Below are 18,639 nucleotides of genomic sequence, written 5' to 3' on the forward strand. Positions count from 1 at the left end.
AGTCGAGTTGGGCAGTGCTTTCACCATACCCGATCAGTCCGTATTGAACGTCTCGCACGAGCCAGAAAAAAGGTCCTGAAATTCGGGCACAAGCAAAGGGATGGGGACGGGAGCATGGACTGTCGATATTGCATTTGCTTTCTACTACGGTTCACTTGTGATTATTCACTCGTTTCTTTCTGCGTCTCGTTGATTGCATGATTCTAGTGATGGGCGTCTGGAGGCACTGCGTCTTTATCTCGTTGGGTTGCTAGCACGAGCGTCTGCACGGTGTTCGTAGTTTAAATCCAGGTCGACTTTGCACGTCATTCAAACAAAGAAACGTGAGACGTGTCTATCTACCATAACCTAGCGCCGTGATTGGACGACGATTGGAGGTATGCCGTGCTACGCGGATATCCCGCCGCGGTCAATAGAGGCTAGGACCGGTCAAAGTCAGGTGTCGTCGACATGATCTACAGGAATCCCAACCACCTGAGTTGCAACCATCCGCTGGTATCCATCCATTCACACATCCCACGGGGCGCTAGACTTGCACGGGATGCAAGACATTATCTCGTCTTCGTGGCACGGCGCTGCGTAGTGCGAGGGTCATGCGGAAGGGGCGCCGCGGGCGGGTGATGGGGCTGTCCAGTGATGTGACTGCTGATAATAGTTTAAAGGAGAGTGGTCCATTGTTTTTTTTTTTTTTTTGGTTTGAGTACGACTTTTGAAAATGAATAGCTGCTACATCATCTCTCGTACATTTGAGCGGCCGTCGTGCAGCGGCGAGACGTTTGGCTTTGCTGACCGGGATGCCGTCGGAGCGAGGTGGACGGCCACGGCGGTCAAAGCTTCAGCTCCGACGGTCACGGCCAGACATCATCGCCGACAAGCACGACTTGAACAATCAACACCAACACAACCGCCCGCCACTTTGCCATCAACTACCGCAATTCCATCCCCATCCTCCTCCGCTACCGCTACCGCCACCCCTCCTCTACCTACAACACCCGCCGCATCTACACCGAAGCCCGCCATGGCAGAAAAGGACCTCCAAACCATCACCTCGCAGCTGCAAACCGCGCTGCAGCGGGACCCATCGTCGGCCGGGCCTCTGCTCTCACGGGCCAAGCTGCTCCTCCTCCAAGCCAACGCGCTGATGCCGTCACCGACCACAAACCCCGCAGCCCTCGCCGCCGCGCGCGGCATCCTCGAGCTCGGCGCCCTCATCAGCATCAAGCAGCAAGACCCGGACAGCTTCACGCGCTACTTCCACAGCCTGTCGCCCTTCTACTCGCTGCCGCCGTCGGCCCTCGCCCCCGCCGGCTCCCAGCGCAGCAAGATCACCGGCCTGTACCTGCTGCTGCTGCTGAGCCAGGGCGACTACGCCGGCTTCCACACGGTGCTCGAGGGGCTCGAGGTCGAGGGCGAGAAGGAGGGCCGCCGGTTGGACGAGGATGCTTTTGTGCAGTACCCCGTCCGCCTGGAGCAAGCCCTCATGGAGGGCGCGTATGATCGCGTGTGGGGCGAGACCAAGGGCGAGAGGGTTCCCAGCGAGGAGTTTGGCGTCTTTTCTCAGGTGCGTTTGTCTGCCACTGCACCATCTCACCTCCAATCCCTTCCTCACTCTCCCAAACATAGCTCCACCAGCCTGGCTAACCACTGCGTCTCCGCATCTAGGTCCTCATCAACACGATCCGCAGCGAAATCGCGTCGTGCAGCGAAAAGGCGTACCCCTCGATCCCCATCACGGACGCAAAGTCGCTGCTGTTCCTCGAGAGCGAGGGCGCCGTCGTCGAGTTTGCAAAGCAGCGCGGCTGGGCCTGCAACGGCCGCGACGGCCGCATCTACTTCCCCCAGCAGGAGCTCGAGCAGCGCGTCTCGGAGCGCGACGTCGTCCAGATGAGCGGCACCGTCATTGAAAATACGTTGGGCTATGCGCGGGAGCTTGAGACGATTGTGTAGGCGTGGGGAAAGGGGAAAGGGGAAAGAGGTGGTTGCTGGATGCATGGACAGTGTGTACGCAGTCGAGTTGCGCCGGCCGCGGTGCCGCCGTCACGTCGATCGAGCTGGGCAGAAGAGACGGACGGACAGACAGACAGACATTCAAAGCATACTTGCTGGCCATGTCAACTGACATGAATGACTCCAACGAACACACAAACAAACGATAGATGGAGGGCAAAGCGCAGTAGTAGCCAGAAAGAGACGAGGAATTCAGGAAGGAAAGAAAGACAGACGAATGCATACACACACCTTCACACCTACACACACATCCCCTTCAACCTACCTACCTTTGCCTCGTGACGCTCCTCTCAACAGCTCCCGAGCGACCATTATTGGCCTGCCTGCCTGCCCCTTTCTTTCTCGTCTCTGCTCTTCGCTGTTCTTCTCTGCTCTGTGATGTTCGGCTTCTCTCCGCAGCGCAGCCCTGCTGCCCTACGCAGAGAAACTCGTCTATCCCCAACCATATCACTATACCGCTCTACCGCTCTACCGCTCTACGCGGTACTGCGGTACTGCGGTACTGCTGCTGCTTGCCCTGCCTCCCTGCCTCCCTGTCCCTTTTTCGGGCAAAAGGGGCATCAAGACAGCCACGAAATCACAAAGCCAACAGCAGAGGGAAAGGAGCAAACAACGCCACTGCGACTGAACGCTTGATGCCAATCATTCAATTGAGGCAATGCCTGGGTAGATTAGATGTTCTCTAGTCTTGGTTTTCTCTTGGTTTTTCTTGAGCTGGACAATGTTGTCCTTGTGTTGTCGTGTGGACGTGTTGTACAAGCAGAGTGAGTGACTCGACTAGGTTGGAGGTTGGAGGTTGGGATTAGAGGTACTAGGGGCTGTGCGGGTGGGCGATGATGCTGGTAGGGTTGGAGAGAGGGAGGAAGGGGCGTAGGGGGTGTTAGTTGGAGCTAGGGGTTTAAGGGGCGTTGGTTGCTACTGGGGAACTGTGTGTGGGTTTGGGGTTGAGATTTAAGATTAGGGGCTTGCTGTGGACTGATGGACTGACGACGGATGGACGAATCTATAGGTGGGCGGGTAAGTGGGTAGGGAGCTGATGGGTAGAGATTGACTGACTGATTGACTGACTGCCTCTAAGTCTAAGGAGTCCTGGACTCTGAAGACGACATTACTAGCTAGCGCAGTAGGTGAGTTTGCATGTGTCAAGCCAGTGCAATGAAGAGTTGGCGGGGAATGGGGAAGTGTTTTGGGCGTTCAGTGTGGACGGTGATTGTAACTTGGCTCTGTGCGGATACTAGATGGTGTGTATGGGTATCTGCCAAGTTCCTGGTTGCTTTGTCTAGATTATGACGTGTTAAGTGTACTGTGCGGTTCTGGCTACCCGTCTCTTAACTCTAGTGGCTGTCTATATGTAGTCAGGGGAGTGGTGGGAGAGGTGGGCGGTAGAAGTGACTGATTGACTGACTGGTCGGCTGGTCATCCACATGATTTGAACTGCTCCGATTCCGTCTCCTGTCTTTCCACATACAATGGTCACGATGAAGCCTGAACGTTATTTAAGAAGTAAGCGTAGCAGACGCGTATATTTACCAGACCGAGACAAAATACCAAGTACCTCTAGAGCGTAGGTAGAGAGAGAACGCTTGACCATCTTTAAATGGCGAGTATGGAAGAATTCCGGGAGACTGCTTACGCTTTCTTCTTGAAAATGCGAGAATCAAGTCTTGAATTGGTAAGTAGACGCGTAAGGTGCGTATATTTACAAGAGCAACATAGAGAGATCTCTGCCTAATTAGGCTAGAATCAGTGGGAAATAAACAAAGTAAGATAGTCGGTAGAGCGCAAACCAGTGGTGAATCCTCCACTGCTTGCAGCTTTCTTGCTTGTCAGCTCCAGAATATGGCTTCACATCCGGTTGACTAGTCGTGAGCGTGGTAGTGAAGCATGAATTAGGAATTGGACTTGACCAAAGGGGTAGGCGTAGTAGTAGTAAATCTGGATCTATAAAATCAACATGAGGGATCTTCCACCATAGCCTGGAGTCCATGAGAAGTAATTGACATAGGATGGTCGATAGATCGCGAGTAAGAAAGACCACTTGACCATCTTCACGTGGCGGACGGATATGGAAGAAAGATGCTCTATCTGATTTGATTTGCCTTCGTCGGACTAAACGAACAGAGCTGCCTTGCTATGCCTCTCTCTTTTCTCTATGAGTTCAAGTTGCCCTATTATATCCTTCAATCTTTTCTCGGGATTTTCGTTTTTGGTGTCTGTTTTCAGCCTTACTACCTGAAGTATCAATTCCAGGCTTCGAAGTAGTGCGACAATGTCGTCATCATTCCTGCTCTTTTTAACTCTCTCTCTTTCTTTTATATAGTCAAGTCTCTTCATTACGAGCCTCAAAATATCCTCAAGGTCTTCGCTTATGGTGTTTTTTTTTCATCGCTATTACCTGAAGTTCCACTTGCAGACTTTGAATTAGGGCGTCAGTTCTGCCATCTTCCCTCCTCTGTTTCCCTTTCTCTCTTTCCACTTCTTCGATTTTCTCTTGTGCAATTTTCAATCGATTCTCGTCACCACTCTCTCCTCCCTCTTTTTTCCTCACCACCTCTATTGCTTGCCTCAAGGAAGCAACATGTCTTGCGTCATCGACCTCGCTATCCCATTTATCTTGCCATTTTTCCATGCCAGACTCGATGCGGATTGACGAAAGGAGCTCTCCGTGGTCGGGAAAAAGAGTTCCTACCAAGGATTCGATGATGAAGTTCCTCTTGGTATCGTCCGACGCTTTTCGAATGTCCATTTTCGCATTTTGGATGATCTTCCCAACTGCGTGACCCATCCGTCCATGATCAAGAAAGGAGAAGATATACTTCATGACGTCGGGGCGTTGTGGAAAAGACATCACAAAGATGGCCGACATGATGCGCTGTGGGGTTTCAGAGACTGAGGAAACATCACGCCAAACTCGAGCGCACCATGGAGTTGACCGGCCGAGCCCAAGGAGCCGTTCATTTCCGGACCAATCGTCGAATCCTATGTCTGGAACGTGGGTATAGTCTCTCCTTTTGGCGGCGTCGAAGACAACCTGAATGCCCTCGAGCGGACCTGCAACAAGTGCCTGGTAAAACATTTGCACAGGCACGACGAGGATTTCAAGTCTCCGGAGTATCCTGAAGACCTCAAACACTTGATCTAGACCCCATTGCGCGGCCGTTTGGACCAAGTTTTGATTCGGTGTATCCTGAACTGATTCAAGCACAACAATCGCGCCGAGGAGGCCTCCCTGGTGGTTGGTCACTAGATTTCTCTCCCCCTCTGATTTTGTATCCGATGGGAGAACTTTCTTTTTCATCAACAACAGATGAAACGTTTGTACTTTGTGTTCAAGCGCCCAGTAAAACAAAAGGCGTCCTTCGTGAAATCTTTCACTTCTTCTTTCTCCTCGAAATTTTGGCAAGCTCTTTACGAATTGGCTTGTTCTCCAGGGGCGTGTTTCGAAAGGATATTCTCGAACAAAAGCAATTTCGGCCACCCGCTCGTTGTCCTCGTGGGCGATCAAGTTGTTCAAGTGGAACGGCCAGAAAGAGCGTACGTACTCCAGAAGCTTATAGTCTCCATTTTTCCCCTTGTCGTGGTTGTCAAGCTTTGGGATTGAAAGTGTGATATTTCCGATGTCAGTGTCAGGTCTGGAGTATCCTTGGAATTTCGACATGACTTTGCCCACTACCGCAGAAGATCCGAGAGTTCCAGAGCTAATCGAATTGACAATCTCAGCGGGCATTTGAATTCGGTCTTGTTCTCTGATTGCGATCTGGGACTCAAAATCCTCGAACAAGAGATATGCGATGCAAAGACGACCCAGTTGCCGGTCCCCTTCGTCGAGAAAGAATCGTACGTGTTCGATACGGCGAAGGAGATTGAAGTTGAATGAACCGGCATTTGTTGCAACGTACTTATTCATATAATATGGCGATTGTAGTTCGTGGCCTCCACTTAATGGACCCTCTAGCTTCTCTTCCATCTCAATGTTGCGATCTCGCAGGAGAAATTGCTGGACCGTGTGATGGGCAGGGCGCACGGTCCCGTCAAGTTGGATTGTTATTAGGTTTCCGCAGGCCTGGATGAGCTTTCTTGTATCGGTCATGACTCGATCTCTGTGCAGATTGGAGTCTGATTCCTTTATGGCAAGGGCCTCGAGAAGCTCCTCGACCAGCAGCGGCCTAGCAGAGCAAATAACCCACCGGAAAGCTGCGCACGCGATCGCGATCGACTTTGACCCCCCTTTTGAATTCATTACTCTGTGAAGTATTCTAGCATAAGTATCGGCGAGGCCTTCGGGCAGATTCTTGAGGGTCTCTCGGATTTCTTCGTCGTTGTAACAAAGGCAAAGTTCTTCTATTTGGAATGTGACCCATAGAAACCTAACGAGATCAGCATATTTACTAATGTAGTGCGAGAGAGTTTCTTACATCTCATTGGCGCCAGCACTGAGAGCTTGGACAATATCTTGCTTCAGGGAAATACTTCCCAGTTGTAGCTCTTCCGAGTGGTGCTTCGATTCTACTGTCTGCTCGATGTAATGGAGGATGTCAGTGCGGACATGTGTTGGAGTGATAGTCAGTTTGACGGCAGGGTGTGGATCTGAATCAAGTTCAAGCACCCCCGCTCGACATGAAATGAATATCTTCACTATGGTTTCTTCCAAAGACATGAAGTTTTGCATCACTCTTCGAAGGTGAATCTGTTCGGCGTGGTCGAGCTCATCAATGCCATCCAGAACGAGGACTGCACGTTTCCGAGAGCCCATAACCCTTTTCAGGGCGTCAACAAGTTCAAATGTCGAAGGCTGAGAATCCCCTTCATCGAAACGTTTGAGAACCCAGTCCACAAGCATTTGTGGCCGAGGAGAACGTTCCAGAGCTTGCCGTATCAAAGTTCCCAACAGCGTAGAGCATTTGAGACTGTTCAGATCTGTGTAGTCGCAGAAATAGAATCCGTGGAAGTCCTCGGGGCTTGTAAACTCTTCATCCAGGTGGTCTACAACTGCTGAAGAGAGAACTGATTTTCCAGACCCCGGTATACCGAAGCAGTAGAAACAGCTAGAAGAAGAACCTCCAACCCACGCTGTGAATGAGGGTTCCTGAACCAGCCACTCTCCAGTACCAGCGCATCGCGCTGATTGTAGCTGTCGATGCTGATTCTTGTAGTTGACTTTTGAGAGTGTCGAGAGCGCTTCTTTCAATCGTGATTGCCTCGACCGACCTTCTTGTAGGGCCCAATGTTCTTCTTGTCGATAATGATGCTCTTTGTCCTCAATCATGTGCGAAAGTTGGGCCTCCTGCTCGATTCGCCGTTTCAAGTTCTCAAAGTCATCTAAGTAGTCTGGCACGGAAAGCTCGATCTTTTTTCTAGATGCCTTGTGTCTCAGAAGCTTGTCGGACAACTTTTTGGAAGTTTCTTGGCTGTTGAAGTGATCCTTGACCTTTTTGCAAAAGGTGAGTATGCTGGCGAGAGACTCGGAGAGCAGCAGCATCAAGCGACCATGGTTTGGAAATAGGCGGTGGTAGTCGCTGTATTGGGGTAGAGTCTCTCCAATGCGACCAAGCATCGCGATAAGCTTCTCGAAATACTCGTCGACGGCCTGCGCAAACTAAACAGCATTAGAAACGAGCAACAGCGCGGGGGGAGAAGATTACATGTATGACGATGCGCAAACTGCCCCATATGGGAGACACAAAAGTGCCAACGACAGGAGCACTCGATAAAGGAGTCGCGAGAAGTTCTCCATACTTTTCGACCGCCCGAACAAGAGGCATCAGCGTTTCGCGACATTTTTGAAGTTTGCTCGACCGTATGTAACCGCTGTGCAACACGCTGGCCTGATAGAACAAGTTTTCTGGCTTTGCATTTTCGTATGTAAGGCGCTCTTCTTCCGATAACTGCTCCAGGAACAGCTTCTTTGCCCGTTCGAAGGGTTCGATGTAGGGAGCGCAAGGCTGAGTATCGCCTGACATGGCGGAGATGTTTCAATCGGATTTCCAAGGACAGGGTTCAAAAATACATCAACCAGAGGAGAACCGAATTACAGCGCTGCATAATGAGAGGCAACGAGAAGAGAAAGCAGTGGGCAAAGATTGTTGTTGCGAGGAGGTGTCAGGACAGGTTGTGGAAGGAGGCTGACTGGCAGGCAGGTCGACAGGCACCTTCTTGTTCTTGACGCATGCTGCTCACTGAGCCCCCACCATTGCTCCAGCGAATAGACGTCTCTACCCTGAGGTTTCACACAGCATACACATGTATCGCGCGCCCATGACTGTAGCTCCGCCCCCGCACCTTCTTGTGTCCTGCAAACATCACCCTCAACCCGAGCACTCCTCGAATGGTATCCTAATACACTGTGAGTGGCTTCCCACTTTGCCACCTCGCCTTCTGCAGACAAATTTGAGAAATAGCAGAAAGATGTTAAGGATCCTCTTCGAACGACTGCTCCAGAACCCGTTTTTTTGCCCATTTGAACACACGGCGGAGCTGTTGAAGTCGGCCACGAGAGGCCGGATACTGGTGAAATTGACGTAAGCGACGACAACTTTTTCGCAGTGCCGCCCAAGTCAATGAGAAAGTAGAAAAATGTTGCGAACAGGAAGTTCCTTCCTGTTCACGACGCGCGCTGCTCACTCAGCCCCCACCAGTTGTCCAACGGGTGACTGCATAAGTTCCGCAGAAAATCCAAGGCTCAGTGCCTGACAACTCAGAGGTCAAATGACAAAAGGAACCCAGCGAGTCGAAGAAGCAATGCTTGATATTCAGGGATTGATTACCCAAACAACAGATGCATAAGAACATGATGCTCAAAGTCCGAAACCCAGCGCTAAAGTGACCACGATGAAATCACAACTCCTCAGCCTCGTCGGCTCCAACTCCTCAGCCTTGCACATTGGCCCCCAAACACCAGCAGTCACCCTCCTACTCAGCCACCTTCAAATCCCTGCGCCACACCTTGACGGGCATGTCTTTGATCAACCAATTCATCGTCTCCTCCCTCTTCAAATCCCAACCGGGATGCGGCAGCGCAAAATCGTACCTCCTCAAAATACTCGCGAGGACAATCTCCTGCTCCAGATAGGTGATGTTGCGGCCAATACAGCCCCTGGCGCCGGCGGAAAAGGACAAAAAGTACGACTGCAGCGCCTTGCCCTTGTCGCCGAGCCAGCGCTCGGGAATGAATATTTCGGCGTCGTGCCAGACGGTCTCGTCGCGGTGCGCCACCAGCGCCGACATGCTGACGGTCGTGCCGCCGGGGATCCAGTCGTCGAGCACGCGGCAGCCCTCGGCGGGCGTCTCGCGCGGCATGCCGTGGGGCGTGGGCGGGAAGAGGCGCAGCGACTCGTCCAGCACGGCCTTGAGGTAGGGCAGGTTCTTGATCTTGGAGTAGGGCGCGTAGACCTCTTCGGGGTCGAGGGCCTCGTCGAGCTCCTCGCGGAGCTTGTGCAGGACGTGCGGGTTCTTGAGGAGCTGGAAGAGGGCGTTGGTCAGGGCGAGCGCCGTCGTGACGCTGCCGGCGTTGAGCATGATGTTCATCTCGGCAACGACTTCGCCAAAGGGAATGTCGTTGTTCTCGCCGTACTTGTTCTTCATGAGGGCTTGGAAGAAGTCTTCGAGCTCCTCGCCCGCTTGGTAGCGCTTGAGGCGGCGGGTCGAGAGTTCAGGGGGAATGCCGTCCCACTTCTTGCCGTTGCTCCCCATGCGGCGGATGCTGGGGAAGACGTTGGTGAGCTTGTCGAGAACCTTGTACCAGTCGTACGCCCACACAATGTAGCATTGCTTGCGCGCGTTGTCGTAGAGGCACTCGCGGAAGTGGCAGGTGTACTTTGACCCGTCGGGCTTGGTGCAGGTGATGCTGTCGTCGTCCTTGTCGAGGAAACCAAGGCGCTCAGAGAGTCCAATGTCGGCAATGGCGTCAAGACTGAAGTAGTTGGCCCACTTGCGCCAGTCGAGGTTGATGTCGTCCTCCTTGGGGATCGTCTCGCCCTCTGGCAAGGGGTCGGTGCAGCACTTGTCCATGTGCGCCATGAGCCTCACGGTCTTGTCCGTGACCTTGGCTTCCCAGCCTTCAAGGTTCTTGATGGCATATGCGGCCGAGAGGTACTTGCGCTTTCGAGCATGGTCCTTGCGGTCGATGACGTCGGCAATGTGGAAGTATTCGCCTGCCGTGACTTTGTACTGGCCGTCCTTGGTGCACTTTGTGTTGTGGCCGTAGATATCCTTGATGGCGCGGACATCGCCATAAGACAGAGTGTTGGGGCCGGTCCTGATGACTGGATGCTTCTTATGCAGTTGGACCAGGTGAGATGAGCGCGCTCCAGAGTACGCCAGCAACATGAACGGGATGTTGGAGATGGCTGCCAAAGGCGTCATATTTGGGAACTTTCGCAGACCTTGGCACCGTTAGCGTATCCTGATCTGTGCGTCATTAGGTTGTGCCTACCCTTTGGGTCACGGAAGTACTCGAAAATTGGGTAGATTACAAAGTAAAAAAGGACGCCAACCCCAAAGAGGGCGGCCGCGGCTGGCATGTTGACAGTCTGGATCATGGCGGTCGGGTAGGATTCAGAGACTGGTGGAAGTTGTGGTGGAAACGGTGTGCCATGTAGAACTGGTGATTAAGAATTCTGTTCAAAATTCTGGTCCTTATTATATTCAACCTCTCCTTCCAACGACGCAGTCCAGAAGAGCTATTGAGGCTGCCGCTCTGGCTTTGCCCAGAGAGGGGATAGTTTGGTCCGTGAGGCGGCGGCCGAGATGGGCAAGAGAAGACCGAAAGTGGATATCGAGTGTGTGTGGGGTAGGTTTCCTCATGCACACCGCATGCGGAAAGTTTTTCCTACTTCCCCAGACTCTCAACCCCACAACCTTGCGCGCCGGCCGTCGACCACCACCAAAAGAATTGCCGGGATAGGGAACGCGAGAATCGTTAGTGAAGAAGCCATGCACCCCGCGAACTTGGCCTATCGCTTGCATTTTGCGGGATTGCAGACCCGGCCCGGCGCGTGGAGAGAACCAGACTTGGCTGGCGTACGGTTGCCGTCATATCTGGAGGGCCGGAAGGGCGCTTGAACGGTGTTTTTAGAAGCTCCCTTGGCTCCGCAGGCGTACACCACTGATGAGGCAAGTTTGGTGCGAAGGCGAACGTTGGCTTCGCATGGTTGAGCTTCCTTGGTTGGCAAACGTCACCTACGCCTTCCACTGCTCTCTCAAGACGCTGATCACCCTCTCAGTGCGCCATCCAATCTTTCTCTCCATATCCTCCAAGAACTCCACGGCGCACTCGCGATCTCTTTCGTCTTCAAAATACGAGCCGCCTGTCTCTTCTTAGCCTTGATTGAAGGGTTGACATCCAAGACAGACTTACAAGTTAAGAGGATGTGTGAAGCATGGTTCATTGCAGAGCTTGCAAAAGGATTAGTGATAGCCAAGCCAACAACAATGCGAAGGTTTGAGAGAATGATGCCCTGGTCCCCATGGTCAGCGGCAGCAAAGTGACTCCTGGCTTCTCAGGCCCACCTCAGAGATTTTGCGCAACTTGTGACTACCGAATCCAAGTCTCAATAGATGCGGGTCATAGGAAGCGAGCAGTATCTTGGCGAGGCTGTAGTACTGCTGACCGACGACTGCGTGACCCTAGTATCAGCCATCGGATCTACCCGCGAGCAAGACCGAATACGCACCATGCGCCGGCAACGTCATCCAGATTTCAGGAAACGGAGACCCGGTCTCCTTGGGCTCGTTGACCCAAAGAGGCCGAAAGTGGTGCGGCTTGTTGGTGTTCCAGGCCTCCACCTCGTCACCGAGCTGCTTCCATCGTTCAATCGAGGAATTTTCCTCGCTCTGGTTCTGTTGGCTGCAGTAGTTGAGGACGTGGGCGAAGATGTAGATGATTCGATTCGCCCAGGCGCAGTCACTTTCCTCCTCAAAGACGTGCGACTTGCGATAGATCTCCAGGTTGCAGTTGACGGGCTCCCCGGTCGTGAGCGAGACGTAGAGATCTTGGCGAATGAATATCCAGGCCGCTGCCTCGCCCAGGCCTCCCCTGGGCAGCATGTGAGCAATGGAGTTGATGAGTCTGGTTCCGCCGTAGAGGTGGGTTTTTTGATCACGATCTCAATCTGCCATCAGTCACCTCGATCTGATATGGGGGACGATGACATACCATCCATCTCCTCGTAAAGTCTAAGGATGACGATTGCAGCGAGGAGATTCTCATCAAGGGCAGCAAGGGGGTCCTCCAAAACGGGTATCAAGATACGCAAGCATTCGCTCATGTATGATGCAGACTGAAGATCTTCTGTGCCGTGGGCGCCATTGAGAACCCTTGAAGTCAATGCTAGAATGGCGTTCGCAATGACAGGATAGCTCATGGCACGTCGAGGGACTTCGGTACCAAAATGGCCATTTTCGTCGCAGCAGTCGACCTGATTGGAGGGTCAGCCAAAGCTCTGTTTCAAGTCCAAACACCTACATGAGGACCCAGAAACTGAACATAATACTGGAAAAGACGTGCTTCGTCTTCCGTTCGTATTGTCCATATCGGAGAGGGTTGATATAAGATGGATACCGGACTCCATACATTCGCCGGGCTGGTCGAGTGTATCGAGGGAGTATCATGAGATATCTCCTGATGTGCCCGCACACCGTCGGATCCGGATGCGGCAGACGCGTTGTCTTGCCGTCGTAGCACCTCGAAATGCGCACCAAGTTCTACATGATTGGACGAAATGGTAGGGGTTCTAGAAGCTGGGCCGGCGCCGTGGGAAGGGGAATCTCCTGGGATTGACGGCCGATTATTAAAAGGTCGTACGGGTGGCTGCTTCATCAGCCCGCGAGAATCCCCATCCAATGTCTTGAACGTTTCATCTTCCAGGTCTTCAAGCGTGGATGCCGGTTGGATGAACGTCACTACTCTTCAGCTTTAGCCCTAGCCCATGGGGACGGTGGAATGCATTCTGCACGGACCGGACGGAGTTTCTACCCAGACTTGATCCTTTCTGTAGTCGAGTTGGACATGATCTAGTTTGCCGGCCTCGGCTCTTTTTTCACGGACGCTGGTGACCGGCCGGAATCGAATGGTAAGGCCACGTCGGCATTCACGTCCCGATGTGATGCATCTCTTACACTTGTCCTCGCCGGGCTGGGTTGTGCCTATACGAAACCCGAAAGCGGTTAGTCCGAACCGATCGAAGGAGGTTTGTTGTACGAGCTCTCATCTACATTTCAGATGTCGGTCCCGGCACGCGTGGCTTGAAGATTTGAGTCAGTCTTGTTTTGGCCGGGCATTCTTTGCTCGAACAATGAATTCCTGGAGCATTCGGGCACTTACCACCCCACAGAGGTCCTCATATTGTGACGCAATGTTCCGTGCAAAGGAAGCAATTGTGCGCCGCAGCGAGCTCGAGCTGAAGGCTTTTCATTGCCGAGTGATGGCAGTGTGCTGACCGCAACCGAACGTCAAGCGTAAAGAGAGATTGCTACGCGTCGGAGTGGAAGTGGAAGTCTTTCAGCGAGGCTAGAGGTTCGCAGTCCTGCGCATACACTGATGAGGCAGGTTTACCCCGATTGGTCGCGGCTCCGGAGGTGAACGGGAAAGGTTGCCTTTTGTAGCTTGGGCTGCTAGCCAGACGTGGCAGGTTTTGGACGAACGGAGCAACTTGCCCCGACCATTTTTACCTGCATTGCCTGTCCAACCACAGCGCTTCTTCGAGCCCTAGGCCCACATGACGTGGACCAAAGCGGCAACCATCCATGCATCGAGGCGAGCCGAGCAAACGAGACCACACCAAGCTCTCAAAACCACACCCCAACCAATCGTTGAAGGCGCATTGACAACGGCACCTGAGTCCTTCCGTCGGGACTACAGTTGCGGCTCGAAGGAATGCAAATCCGGGGTCATTGCGGGACAATCTGGGGAAAGCTGGGGTAGAAATCTGGGGTAATGCGGTGGTGGGAGAAGAGAAACCCCGCCTCCCACGTGTATATAATAGACCGGCGCGACCCTGATGAACTAAGCGGTTGCTGGTTCGTTACACGCGGGATCCCAGTCTCTTATTTGTTGAACTTTCTTGCCAAAAGTTATTTGAGCGGTCCCTCGGCTCGGGTACGACTTTTTTGTTGTCACCTCAGCAATGACGATGCGCGATACCAAAGGCAATTCCATGGAGCTGAAGAAAGACGATACCGTCCGTATCGAGGACGTAAGCAATGGCGAATCTTACGGACCAATTGACGACTCGATCGAGCAGACCGAGTGCGGCAAGATGACATGGGTGATTTGCATTGCCGTGTCAATTGGAGGTTTTCTTTTTGGTAAGCAACGGCTTCGGAACGACACGCCTTTGAGCTCGAGACCAACATGACTAGGCTACGATACCGGTGTCATATCCGCGGTGTTAGTCACAATCAACGAAGACTTGGGCCAGAAGTTGTCATCCAGCCAGCAGGAACTCGTCACGTCTCTCACGTCTGGTGGTGCCTTTGTCGGTGCCATGATTGCCGGATGCACTGCGGATAAGTACGGCCGCAAATCCGGAATGTACTTTGGCAGCGTGCTCTTCACCATTGGTACCATCATCATGGCCGCCTCGTACAGCCTCGAGCAAATGTGTATCGGACGGTTTGTGGTGGGGTTGGGTGTCGGCAGCGCGGCCATGATCATCCCGCTCTACATTGGCGAATTGGCCCCTTCAAGATATCGCGGCAGGATGATTGCCTTCGACAACATGTGCGTGACCTTTGGTCAACTCATCAGCTACTCGTTCGGAGCCGGCTTCACAGACGTGGCCCATGGTTGGAGGTACATGGTTGCGATTGGTGGTGTCCCTGCAATCCTGCTCGGATGCATCATGCCCTGGTGTCCCGAAAGTCCCAGGCAACTGGTAAGCCACGGGAAATTCGAACAAGCCGAGGCCGTCATCAAGCGGGTCTTCCCAAAGGCGACAGACAAGCAAGTCAAAGACAAGATTCAGCTCATTCTCAACAGCGTGCACGAGGTGACGGCAGCCTTGGAAGACAAGAGCATCTGGTGGCAATTGAGACAGCTTTTCTGCGTTCCGGCAAACTTCCGACCACTCCTGTCGACCTGTGTGGTAGGCGCCGGTAAGTTTTCAAATCCTCCTTTTTGTTCCCATGTTCATTCCCAGTCTAGTTTCTCAGTTGGGAGGTTTCAACACCCTCATGTACTACTCGGGTACCATCTTTGGCTTGGTTGGATTCAACAAGCCCACAGTCGTATCGATCGTCGTAGGTGCAACCAACTTCACCTTTTCTCTCTTCTGCGTGTCGATCCTCGACCGCTTCGGACGCCGCAAAACGGTTTGCGTCTCGGCTCTTGGAATGTCAATTTCACTGGTCGTTGCAGCGGTTGCCTTCCATTACATTCCCGTTAGCAAAGACCTCAAGATTGAAACCCAGGAAGTCGGCTGGCCAGGCTATCTCGTTCTCACAACAATCATCATCTACATTGGCTTTTTTGCATCCGGAGTCGCCACCATAACCTGGGTTGGCACGGAGTTGTTGCCAGTAGAAGTTCGCGCCCTCGGGACCATGACTGTAAGTTGAACTCTGACATCTGCTTTTGACCAAAAGCTCACGTATGGACAGAACACGGGAGTAGTTTGGGGCACCAACATCATCATTGCGTCCACTTTCCTCAGCATGATGAAGGGCATCACTCCAAGCGGTGCTTTTGGCTTTTATTCAGGTATTTGCTTTTTCGGTTGGCTGTTCATGCTTTTTGGATACCCCGATGTGACTGGTTTGCCATTGGAGACTGTACGCGAAGTCTACACTCATGGTTTTGGCGTCAAATATGCGGAGAAACTGCAAAAGGAAAGGAAGCAATTGAGGAAGAGCGGCGTGGTGTTGGCGGAAGCTTGAAACGGAGGATGGCCACACTTTGCTCGTCTATAGCGTATCTATATGTCTTCTTCAAACTGTCTCACGAGAAGACCTTGCTGCTGAAGGTGCTCCTTCACTTGCTTGACGGTGTACTCGCCGCGGTGGAACTACCGGTTGTCAGTGATATGTTTGCGATGGGATGATAATCTACTCACCATTCCAGCACCCAATGCCGCATCAGTCGGCGTCTTTTCAAAGACCTCCGCAAAGTGTCCAGGGTGGCCAGCGCCGCTACTGGCAATGACGGGAATCTTGATAGAAGCCTTGACATCGTTGATCAACTCAAGATCGAAACCGCTGTTGGTACCGTCCTTGTCGATGCAGTTCAGGAGAATTTCTCCCGCTCCCATGGCCTCGACAGCCTGCGCAAGCTGCTTCACGTCAAAGTCGCGAGTCTCACGGCCGCCCTTGGTCGTGCAGGCATACCAGCAGTACTCTTCGCCGTTGGGGCCAGGGAATGCGGTCTTGACAGTGTGGTGGGTAGTGGCTTCGGGCGAGGCGACGTACTGACGCTTGGGGTCCACGCTGACGACGACAGCTTGGTTGCCATACGCCGCAGAGATGGTCTCAATGGCCGTCGTGCCAGCCAAAGTCTTTCCGCGAGCATAGTACTCCTCAGCCGCGGTGACGGCATCGGAACCAACGCTGACCTTGTCCGCGCCCGACTTGAAGTACATGGACGCAACTTCGAGCGCAGAAACCTTGGTGCCATCCGTGTCCACAGTGTCGCGGATACCACCACCGATAGTCAAGGGAACGAAGACAGTCTCCGATGTCCGTTGGAGAATCTCCAGCATGGGCGTGTCGGCAACGGGACAGTTGCGGAAAGAAGTAATGTTCAAAAACGTGACCTCGTCAGCGCCTTGCTCGTAGTACTTTCGCGCCATGTCTACGGGCTTGCCCAGGTTCCGCACAGCACCACCAGACTCATCCTTCTCCCGGACATCATACTGGTCTCCTTTTGTCACGACAAGGTCTCCTTGGTCGTTTGTGCGGACATCCAGACAGGCAATGACACGTCGGGTGAGGCCTTCTCTTGCGGCCTGAGCTGAGGGTTGCTGTGGAAGCTTGGTAACCTTCTGTCCTTCACAGAATGCCTTGAGGACTCTGAGACCAGCAGCGCCACTCTTTTCAGGGTGGAATTGAGTCAACAGCACATTGTCCTTTGCAAGAGCGCCGACAAACTCCTCCTTTCCATATCTTGCGGTGGCGATGGTCCATCCCTTGCTCTCAAGCTGGCCTTCGACATAAGGGAGAGCGTACGAGTGGACGTAGTAGTATTTGCTGTCCGGGCGCAGACCGTAGACACTCTCCCCAGTGACGTTGCCAGCCTTGGAGGTGTTGGCCGAGTTCCAACCAATGTGCGGGACGGCCTTGTCCGAGTCGTCGAAGCGCGTCAAGCGGCCAGGGACAACACCAAGACCCGCGACCTTGTCGCTTTCCTCAGAGCTCTCGAAAAGACCCTGCAGACCGACGCAGATTCCCATGAACGGCTTGCCGGCGGCAATGTGCTTGCGAATGGGCTCGATGTAACCGCTGTTGGCAAACTGGGACATACAATGGCCAAAGTGACCGACGCCGGGGAAAATCAATTTCTACGAGGGATTGGCCCATCAGCTCTGCCATTGCCATGAGTACAGGATTCTTGTGGAGGGCCGCTGCTGTCGTTAACATACCTCGGCGTTGGCGACATCTTCGGGCTTGCGGACCCATTCCACCGAGTATCCGACTTTTTCAATGGCATTGACGAGCGAGCGGACATTGCCCGCAACGTAGTCGAGGAGGTAGACGGTTGGCATTTTGGTGGAGAGAGGGGGAGGTAGCTAGAGAGCGGCGGGACCGCGATATATCTTTGTTCTTGACTCACCAAGAGAGCTTGGACGCCCCGCGGGCAACAACTTTCCAACTTTTCAGCCCTACCTCTTATCGCGATAACGAAATTTCCAGGTTCTGCCAAGCCAGGAACTGAACATCAACCAAACGATCATCGACTCTCTCAACTGTCGCAAAAGTCCCAAGCCAATCTGCCACCATGGTCCGCAAGCTTAAGCACCACGAGTCCAAGCTCCTCCGCAAGGTCGACTTCACGACCTACAAATCCGACAACAACCACCGCGACGCGCTCGTCATCCGGCGGTACGCCATCCAAAACCCGGCCGACTACACCAAGTACAACCGGCTGTGCGGATCGCTGCGCCAGCTGGCGCACCGGCTGTCGCTGCTGGACCCGAGCGACCCGGTCCGCCAAAAGCACGAGAAGCTGCTGATCGAGAAGCTCGAGGACCTGGGCATCCTGAGCACCGGCGAGGGCAGCCGCAAGCTGAGCGACGTCGAGCACAAGGTGACCGTGTCGGCGCTGTGCAGGAGGAGGCTGGGAGTTGTCATGACAAGGCTGCGCATGGCCGACACCGTGCAGGCGGCCATCAAGTTCATCGAGCAGGGCCATGTGCGCGTGGGCCCCGAGGTCATTACGGATCCTGCCTTTTTGGTGTCGAGGTGCGTTGAGGTTTCCGTTGCCATGCTGCTAGAGACTGACGTGTTTTGCAGAAATCTCGAGGACTTTGTCACTTGGGTTGACTCGTCCAAGATCAAGCGCAACATCCTCAAGTACCGCGACCAACTGGACGACTTCGACCTAGAGAGAGCATAATTGTGCTGAAATAGCAGGAAGCGAGGGTACAAGAAAATTGCATTTGCGGGCGTTTGGCGCATGACACAGGAAAATAGGCGGAACATGTC

At 53.3% G+C, this 18,639-nt stretch overlaps 7 protein-coding genes across 7 annotated transcripts; 3 read left to right on the forward strand and 4 right to left on the reverse strand.

Annotated features, from left to right (window-relative positions):
• Positions 1 to 1,018: 1,018 nt before the first annotated feature.
• Positions 1,019 to 1,947, forward strand: BKA78DRAFT_257309 (SAC3/GANP/Nin1/mts3/eIF-3 p25 family-domain-containing protein; the record flags this gene model as incomplete). The annotated part of the gene is made up of 2 exons (XM_066885175.1): positions 1,019 to 1,561; positions 1,663 to 1,947. The coding sequence occupies 2 exons, from the start codon at positions 1,019 to 1,021 to the stop codon at positions 1,945 to 1,947; spliced, it is 828 nt and encodes a 275-aa protein (XP_066739555.1).
• A 2,230-nt stretch (positions 1,948 to 4,177) lies between these two features.
• BKA78DRAFT_37855 (uncharacterized protein) lies at positions 4,178 to 8,441 on the reverse strand. Its single transcript, XM_066892911.1, has 3 exons — positions 7,650 to 8,441; positions 6,423 to 7,603; positions 4,178 to 6,374 (listed from the first exon to the last, which is right to left on the reverse strand). The coding sequence occupies exons 1-3, from the start codon at positions 7,965 to 7,967 to the stop codon at positions 4,361 to 4,363; spliced, it is 3,513 nt and encodes a 1,170-aa protein (XP_066739556.1). The 5' UTR covers positions 7,968 to 8,441; the 3' UTR covers positions 4,178 to 4,360.
• A 475-nt stretch (positions 8,442 to 8,916) lies between these two features.
• Positions 8,917 to 10,526, reverse strand: BKA78DRAFT_257416 (cytochrome P450 monooxygenase; the record flags this gene model as incomplete). Its single annotated transcript, XM_066885184.1, has 2 exons — positions 8,917 to 10,388; positions 10,439 to 10,526. 2 exons carry the CDS (start codon positions 10,524 to 10,526, stop codon positions 8,917 to 8,919), a joined length of 1,560 nt encoding a protein of 519 aa, XP_066739557.1.
• Positions 10,527 to 10,864: 338 nt separating this feature from the next.
• On the reverse strand, positions 10,865 to 13,574 carry BKA78DRAFT_37853 (uncharacterized protein). The gene is made up of 9 exons (XM_066892909.1): positions 13,328 to 13,574; positions 13,219 to 13,247; positions 12,964 to 13,149; positions 12,470 to 12,906; positions 12,161 to 12,422; positions 11,679 to 12,110; positions 11,515 to 11,621; positions 11,363 to 11,462; positions 10,865 to 11,312 (listed from the first exon to the last, which is right to left on the reverse strand). Exons 1-9 carry the CDS (start codon positions 13,345 to 13,347, stop codon positions 11,185 to 11,187), a joined length of 1,701 nt encoding a protein of 566 aa, XP_066739558.1. The 5' UTR covers positions 13,348 to 13,574; the 3' UTR covers positions 10,865 to 11,184.
• A 585-nt stretch (positions 13,575 to 14,159) lies between these two features.
• On the forward strand, positions 14,160 to 15,879 carry BKA78DRAFT_257395 (myo-inositol transporter; the record flags this gene model as incomplete). Its single annotated transcript, XM_066885182.1, has 4 exons — positions 14,160 to 14,310; positions 14,365 to 15,099; positions 15,149 to 15,552; positions 15,604 to 15,879. 4 exons carry the CDS (start codon positions 14,160 to 14,162, stop codon positions 15,877 to 15,879), a joined length of 1,566 nt encoding a protein of 521 aa, XP_066739559.1.
• A 38-nt stretch (positions 15,880 to 15,917) lies between these two features.
• BKA78DRAFT_257292 (uncharacterized protein) lies at positions 15,918 to 17,699 on the reverse strand (the record flags this gene model as incomplete). Its single annotated transcript, XM_066885171.1, has 3 exons — positions 15,918 to 16,007; positions 16,056 to 17,495; positions 17,577 to 17,699. The coding sequence occupies 3 exons, from the start codon at positions 17,697 to 17,699 to the stop codon at positions 15,918 to 15,920; spliced, it is 1,653 nt and encodes a 550-aa protein (XP_066739560.1).
• Positions 17,700 to 17,932: 233 nt separating this feature from the next.
• On the forward strand, positions 17,933 to 18,550 carry BKA78DRAFT_333476 (uncharacterized protein; the record flags this gene model as incomplete). Its single annotated transcript, XM_066890085.1, has 2 exons — positions 17,933 to 18,396; positions 18,448 to 18,550. 2 exons carry the CDS (start codon positions 17,933 to 17,935, stop codon positions 18,548 to 18,550), a joined length of 567 nt encoding a protein of 188 aa, XP_066739561.1.
• Between the last annotated feature and the right edge of the window lie 89 nt (positions 18,551 to 18,639).

This window comes from Phyllosticta capitalensis (genome assembly GCF_038381095.1).
Source record: "Phyllosticta capitalensis strain CBS 128856 chromosome Unknown BKA78scaffold_11, whole genome shotgun sequence".
Taxonomy (NCBI): Eukaryota; Fungi; Ascomycota; class Dothideomycetes; order Botryosphaeriales; family Phyllostictaceae; genus Phyllosticta; species Phyllosticta capitalensis.

Excerpts from the sequence above, each read along its gene's own strand:
- BKA78DRAFT_37855 (XM_066892911.1), bottom strand. The coding sequence starts at position 7,967 with ATGTCAGGCGATACTCAGCCTTGCGCTCCCTACATCGAACCCTTCGAA. Across the intron at positions 7,604-7,649 it reads GTTTGCGCATCGTCATACAT|TTTGCGCAGGCCGTCGACGA; the intron begins GTAATCTTCTCC and ends AATGCTGTTTAG. Across the intron at positions 6,375-6,422 it reads AGTGCTGGCGCCAATGAGAT|GTTTCTATGGGTCACATTCC; the intron begins GTAAGAAACTCT and ends TGATCTCGTTAG.
- BKA78DRAFT_37853 (XM_066892909.1), bottom strand. The coding sequence starts at position 13,347 with ATGAGGACCTCTGTGGGGTG. Across the intron at positions 12,423-12,469 it reads TTCAGTTTCTGGGTCCTCAT|GTCGACTGCTGCGACGAAAA; the intron begins GTAGGTGTTTGG and ends CCCTCCAATCAG. Across the intron at positions 11,622-11,678 it reads GATGACGTTGCCGGCGCATG|TCGTCGGTCAGCAGTACTAC; the intron begins GTGCGTATTCGG and ends AGGGTCACGCAG.